This window comes from Ceratosolen solmsi, unplaced genomic scaffold, assembly GCF_000503995.2.
Source record: "Ceratosolen solmsi marchali unplaced genomic scaffold, CerSol_1.0 scaffold43, whole genome shotgun sequence".
NCBI classification, from domain to species: domain Eukaryota; kingdom Metazoa; phylum Arthropoda; class Insecta; order Hymenoptera; family Agaonidae; genus Ceratosolen; species Ceratosolen solmsi.
Window position 1 is genome coordinate 4,833,329 of NW_011948431.1, and position 7,463 is coordinate 4,840,791.

The 7,463-nt window shown below is 41.8% G+C and overlaps 1 protein-coding gene across 2 annotated transcripts in view; it reads left to right on the forward strand.

Annotated features, from left to right (window-relative positions):
- Positions 1-7,463, forward strand: part of shakB (Innexin family member shaking B) — a 78,505-nt gene that overhangs the window by 65,356 nt on the left and 5,686 nt on the right. The window contains exons 4-5 of one of the 2 annotated variants that reach the window (XR_912946.1): positions 1,696-1,949; positions 5,849-6,049. Coding sequence is in view for 1 of the 2 variants with exons in the window: in XM_011502104.1 (XP_011500406.1) it covers positions 1,696-1,944 (249 nt within the window). In the remaining variant the exon portion in view is untranslated. The remainder of the gene's footprint in view (positions 1-1,695; positions 1,950-5,848; positions 6,050-7,463) is intronic. The other variant, XM_011502104.1, reaches the window with a different exon arrangement.

Sequence of the window (7,463 nt, forward strand, 5' to 3'; positions counted from 1 at the left end):
CCATTGAATTGCATTTTAATTTCATTGATTATTAAAATTGTAATTGAAACTCCGTGTTCTCGACTTGTGTAGTTCATTTATCTGAAATTGATTACATTTATAGTATACACTAGTCGCTCGTGAAGCTAACTATTACTTTATTCTCTTTTCTCGCAGATGCGCGCGCGTGTGCGTGATCCTTTGTATGATTGTAAGAAACATAATTAAAATCGTTTGAAGAAATATAGTCATATAATGGCAGATGCATTAAAAGGCGTTTTACAATACAATGTTAAAAAAAAAATTAAAAATTCAAGGGGTCGACGTCCGACTTTGTCCGCAATGTAATGGAATGATGAAAGAAATAAATTAAATCTCGACGTGAAATTCTCCTCCTCCTCCTCCAATTGCTGTATCCCCCCCCCCCCCCCCCCCCACCCCCACCCCCTTACTCCCTTCCCCGCTTACCATATTCCCCCTTCCCACCTTACCCCTACCACCATACCACCTCAGAACCCGCCCCATGCCAATAGGATTATTGTCGTTGAAATTCTTCAAGGAAGTGCGAAACCGATATATAGACGATACGACGAGACTGCTAAATAATAAGCTCGGACTCTGCGATTGTGCTTATGACTTTAGCGTGAATATACATTTTACGTTGTTCCTTGGAGATGACAAGAAGATAAATGCTAACACATTATATGAAAAGTTTAATGCAAGGGGCATTAGCGCGTGCTTGACTTTATCTTGAAAACAAATCAAATCAGATGTTCTTTATCATAAAAGTAAATTTATTCCTCTTGATTTTGTTGCACGTAACACGGAGTTGCGATGTTACTCGATATGTTTCCACTAGGAGGCCATTCGGATCAATTATGATGAATGACGGTTGATTAATCCAAAAAGAAAAAAAAAAGAAAAAAAAAAAACAAACATAATCAAGTAAACAACAACAACAAAAAAAGAAAAAGAAAAAATAGATAATGAAATTTTAGTTACACGTTCTTAATAGTAAATTACAATTCCAACAATGTAAACTACAACGTTTATTACTACAATGTACAATGTAAAACAACAATATAGTGTACAATACGAGCTATAGCGTAGAAATATCACCGCACAATGCACAATTGTACTATTGATTTAACTCAATTTGTAAATACAATGCATTTTTCAACAATGCCTGCAAATATCAGCAAGTTGAAACAATAGATTTTTAATTAATATACGGAAGTAGCTTTAATTAAGCGAATCAATGAGCGAGGAGCGTGTATAGGTTGTATTTTCGACAGATTGCCCAACATTTTCACAGGCCACTGAGCGAATTTGGCAATTAACGGGAGGAAGAACATTGATATTCCCTCGGAGAACGAGCGAATCTTAAATTCACTAACAAAACCACTAACGTTCAATGTGTTTTTCAGAAAAATGTTAATTTTAATAATCAAGGATAAATGCCTTATAAAGAGCTCGTGGTGAAAATGTCAACGAGGTATCCCATTAGCAGATGAACTATGGGAACTGAGTACAGCGAGGATCTGAGGATCTTAAGCTTAAATTACAGAGAAATTGAAGGTGTCCCATGGCAATTAGAATATTATTAAGCACTGGCCAATGGAGCTCCTTGGCAACCTCGTCTCCTCCAAGTCCCCGGGCGACCACGGCAAAAAGGACATTCGCGCTCTGAGCCTAAAATTGTTTAAACTCCCGCAGGTCATCATAATCTTCTCGCCGCGCACGAGGGTTTACCTGCTGAGGCTGAGGTTTCGACTGGTGCGCCGCGAGGCCGTGGATACGATCGTACGATGCAGCAAAGTCGGCGACTGGTTCCTCCTCTACATGCTCGGGGAGAACCTCGACACCGTCATCTACAGGGACGTGATGCACGAGCTGGCCAATCGGCTGGCCTCCAGGCATCATCATAGCGTACCCGGCGTCAAGGGCGAACTACAGGAAGCCTGATAATGGTAAGGACGCGCGGCTAATCGGGCTTACGAGCCTCGGCTGGCCATGCTTTTTCCCCTTTTGGTAGATCGCCCCGTCCGTACAAAGAACCCCGCGTGAGCGTAATTTTCCAACATCCCCGCGCTATCCTCAAATCCTTAATGACTCAATAAAACTTTTGTAGCCGAGCTCCCGACTCGCGCGACTTTCCGTGGATCCACATCATGCGCAAAGACACGTTTTTTCTTTCTTTCTTTCTTTTTTCTATTTTTTTTTTTTTTTTTTTTTTTTTTTTTTTTTTTTTTTTTTTTAATGATTTCCAATATAAGCGTTACTATTTCTTTTGGTTTCGATTTTTCTGTTTTTTACTCATGCAGACAGGCACTTGACAGCGCATTGTCCGTAATTGATCCAACATCGCGCGTCCCGACATTATTATCATTTCGCAAAACCGAGCATATAAATTCTAATGTAGATTTGCGCAAAGTGTATTTAAATAAGGGCTAATGAGATTTAGCGACGTACAGCAATAACAATGATAAATAAATAAATACAAGGGATATTGGAGTCGGGCGACATTGCGCTATGTCACCGAATGGGCATTAGACCATCGATGACTCGCGAGTGATTAATAAAAGTTTGTTGACCTGGAAAATTACTTTACCATTCTAATTACTTTAACCATTTTGCGGTAAGTTTAGTTAAGCATGTGTTGTATATCACTCGGTACATATCAATTTGAAGACGAATTATCGAATCGCTGGAATCCCTGCCATTCGCATTCTTCTCCAAGCGCGTACGTTCCAGCATCGCGTCGCAAAAAAAAAAAAACAAAAAAAAAAAAAAAAAAAAAAAAAAATGAAATGACAACAGCAAAGTCCACGACGAGAGCCACCCGGCAAAAGTTGTCCAAGTCGCTTAAAAATCCCGTCGATTGGCCGATCGTTGACCTCCGGGAAAACACGTCATGCAGCAGAACGACAAACTCGACGATCGAGCCACTGGACCGCGTCTAATTTCCTGAGAAAGCGAGCCGACGAAAATCCAACGCTGCCAAAAATAAACGGCAAGGACGAGGCTTCGCTCATCATAGTCGCTCTTTATCCTTCGGCGTCGTTGCATATTTACGCGCGCCCTTCTTGCCCCGAGCACGTTGAATAAATGTCCCCCGGTGCAACGGCCGTTCCCCCGTTGTCTTTGCATTGGAAATTAGGATGGGCAGAGCCGCTCGTGAGTTTATTTATTAATTGCCTTTTATTCCAGCGACGGGAGCGCCTCTTTTCCTCTCATCTTTTCTTCTCTCCCTGTCTTCGACATAACGGAATTCGAAAGATATATTGAGTAATCGCTAATGAATGCACGCTAAGAGCCAACCAACCTCTTCCCACTGTTTATACGTGCGCGCTTTTTGCGATATTTTTAGTGAAACGCGTCGAGGATCAAAGTTCCCTCAATAGTACCAGGCAAATAAATCACGAGGCTTGTTTTCACCGATATTCACAAGTTTTTTGTTAAGACGAACAAAAGCTGATCGAATATCTTAATAAAAATAAAAATAAAAACAAAACAAAAACAAAAAAAAAAAAACAAAACAAAAAACAAAAAAAACAAAAACAAAAATAATAACAAAAAAAAACTATAATTTATAAAAGTACCATTATTTTATTTAATAAAAATACCAAACACACTTACTTTAGTACGTTTCAAAGAAAACAAAATTAATTCAGCGCACTTTTGTGATAAGTTGACGTATTAAATGTTATTCCGCAAAAGAAACTAAAAATTTCACTTTGTCCATTTAATCGCTGATGATTGATCAACGAAGCCACATAATCGCCCAAACATTTTCTCAAAATCGATAATTAAAACAACAACGACAAGGACGACGACAAGAGAAGATGGAGAACCAGTGACTATGACAACAACGACGATAACCATTATAATGGTAACTAAAGATCTCTCGTAATGAAAGTGAAAGTTTATTTTTATTCAAGTTTATTTGAGTAACTGTATAAAAGGGAAAATACCGAGCGAAAGGCTCGTAAAATGGTAGAGGATGATAAAGAAAGGAACGAGTCCCGACTCGCTTTGCAATTGCATTATCGAACGCACTTTTAATCACCGTTTAAGCGTTTGCTCCAACTTTTCGGTACGAGTTACGTAGTTTGCCACATTGATAAATGTACTTGTTTCCTTTACGGGTACTCGAGAAAATTGTTTTTCACGTTGAGTGTGAATACCTGTTTGCTCGATTCTCTCATTTATTCCTTTTTACAACACTTCAATGGAACACGTTCGTGTTTTTCACAAGTTCCTCGTGCTTTAATATTTAGTATTATTACGAGAAAATTATTATCAATTCTAATATATTACAGTGAAAACACGAATTAGTTTTAAAACTCTTGGATATGTTTATAGTTAAGTAACGGCAGTGCATTACATTAATAACGCATGAACAACCGCTGATGCTGCTCCTTAAAATTTTCAGCGTATGTTTTATCTTACTTCATTTCGATATTCCCGGCTGACATTACCAATTGCTGCTTGTATAATATATAGAGAAAAATAAAAATCATTCAGGATGAGCAAGAGAGGGATAAAAAAAAAGGGAGAAACTCGGTGGACCAAGTTAATAGCAAAGCGAATTTAATAGAGGTCAGAGTCAACAAACTTCTCCGTGTCCGTTTTCTCTCTCTCTCTCTCTCTCTCTAACTATAGCTGCGCGTACACACGCACGCACGCACGCACGCACGCACGTATATATTCGCTCTAAATTTATAGAACAACCCTCGCTTTTGCCAATGATGATTTCTTTGTTCTTCTCGCGTGCGTGCGCGCGTTCTCCTCTCTCACTCTCACTCACTCTCTCTCTCTCTCTCTCTCTCTCTCTCTATATATATATATATATATATATATATATATCGTGCAAGAAGCAGCTCGTGCGATGAGTAGCGGCAAGCAGCGGAGGCAAATAAAAAAGGAGAAAGGAATAAAGGAGCCGCGCTCACAAAGAGACACCAAGGCGCGCGTAATCTGCGCGCTTATAATGAGAGTAAACAGAGCCAGCTTATGAGCGCAATTAAAATTAGAATTTAAAAGGCCGTGGCGGTGGAGCGAGCGAGATGGGCGACGGAGGTGGATGAGGGAACACAGGGGTAGCGGTCGACCGCTAAACAGCAGCGAGGGGCGAGAGAGCGAGCGGTCGAAGGAAGGGATAGGGATCGTACGGGACGTTGGATTCGGTGATCGGGATGGGATTGGGGTTGGTGGGGGAAGCAGTGTCGTGTCTGGAGGTGGGTAAATAGTTTAATCGCTAAAGATGGTTGCCGCTGTGGCTACTAGAGAGGCTCGCGGACTTTGATAGTAACGAGCGAATATTAAGTGGTAAGCATCTATCACGCGATGCGCGTTGTACCGGTCGGGGGCGGTGAGGGGCAGAAGCCTCGAGCCAAACTGATTCTAAATAATCTCGGCGATAAGGCATTTTACGTATAGGCGGAGGCTAAACTCGCGGGGCTCGAGAGCGATCTCGATAATCGCTTCCTGCCCCCCCCCCCACCCCCTCCCCTCCCAATCCCAAGCGACATTGACGAAATGACCGTTTCAACCATGGCCCAGTGGCTAATTAATTGGTTAATCGAGGTTAAGCGAAGCCGCGAGCTCGATCGATGAAGCTCGCGCCGCAGCCCCCACGGCATTTTTATTATCCCGGCTCAAGGGACTTTCTTCTTCTTCTTCTTCTTCATCATCATCTTCTTCTTCTTCTTCTTCTTCTTCATCATCATCTTCTTCTTCTTCTTCTTCTTCTTCATCATCATCTTCTTCTTCTTCTTCTTCTTCTTCACTTCTTCTTCTTCTTCTTCTTCTTCTTCTTCTTCTTTTTCTTTTCATTTTTTGTTTTTTGTTTTGTTTTTTGTTTCAGCGGTTTCGTCGCTCGAGCATTGTTTTCGAGAGACTGGTGCATCGGACGGTGGGCCTCCGGTCTCAACTGGAAGTAGGAGGTACACGAGGCTTCCGCTTACCTCCGTTGATCCGCCTGGTTCTCGTAATTGAAGCCGCAGAGCGCATCTTGATGAGAAATTAAGCCCTAACGTATCATTACGCGATTATAAGTTATATTAAGGTATCTCTACCCTTCGGCAGGATCTTTCAATTAATTATCCGCGATGGGTCAGAATGCAAGGAGACGGTGTAAGGGAAGGTTGTTAAAATTATAAAAGTCATGTTGCCACACATCGAGCTCCTACTAATTAATTGATCGGAGAGGTCGCCGTGAGGGGACCGAGCGAGTACGGGGAGGGAGGGTGGTCGATAAGGTGTAATAACCGGCATCCGAAGAGGATCGCGTACCCATCCGGCTGGACTTGAAAATTTCTCGGCGGCTGCGGGGGCGTAGGTACGTGTGTCCCGTGCCGATATCAGTCTTATCGGGAGGCAAACAAAAGCCGCTGGAAGGGCGCCGACGCATAATAACAGCGCATTCCCGCGAGCGAATCTCCGCATTCACATGAGGGACCGACGAGCTTTCCTACTCGGCTCGTTAATTACGAGGCGCCGTCGGATGATACATACAGGGTTCGCATTTTAAAATTGACGCTCAAGCGCACGAACACTTCCGCGCGTCCCGGATGCTTTCTTAATTAGTTGGGTTTCCTCGCAGGCGCCGAGGGTTGTCCCTTGCGAGTGACCACGTAACTCCGGCCGAGGATGGGACGCGAGCCCTTGTGCCTCGGCCCGAGTCACGTTTACCAATCATGTAAATTGTGGATCGTTTAATGCTTGCGGGGAAGTTATTGGAAAATTTTGGTAACGAATATGATAATGAAACGTCTAACGAAGCCGCGAGCGTTAATGAATTCGAAGTGCCTCGGCGATTAAGAAAGAGCCGGAAAAGCTAGTTTTCAAGTATGACGATATTCCGCTTTTATCGGTATTTCTAAGCATTTTAGTGGGAAATAGTGTTGGGAGAGGGGCGATGCCACGCTGATCGATGCGAATGCCATAATTGGATAATTGTTCGTGGATTTTTATTAAAAAGATGGCAAATTGTGGTGTAATTGGGAAAATGGCTCGACGCTCCACCATTTCTTATTGCGACGAAGAGAAAAGGAAATGTTTTCTTTTCGTCCATAGGTAGGAATGCAGCTAATAGAAACCTCGGTCAAGATTGAATAATGATTCGACAAATTATTAACGAGGAAAGGTTATTAATTTGAAAGTTAACACCTGCTTAGAAATAGCCTGGTTGCTTAATGCCTTGACAAAATAATAGAGAGATAATCATGACTAATTATTTTAATATAACAAATTAATCCTTATCAAAAAACGCAGCTGTAGTGAATCATCCCCCTTCAACGTTTCTTGGTGGGATAAATGTAGCGATTACAGTCGTCGTCGTCGTCGTCATCGTCGCTGTCATCGTTTATTTTTCCGTCGTTTATCTTTACTTTATTAAACCTTAGATGTTGGAAATTTTATTACAAATTTATTTACCCTTATTAAAAGTATATAGTGTTTATTTCCCCCCCCCCCCCCAC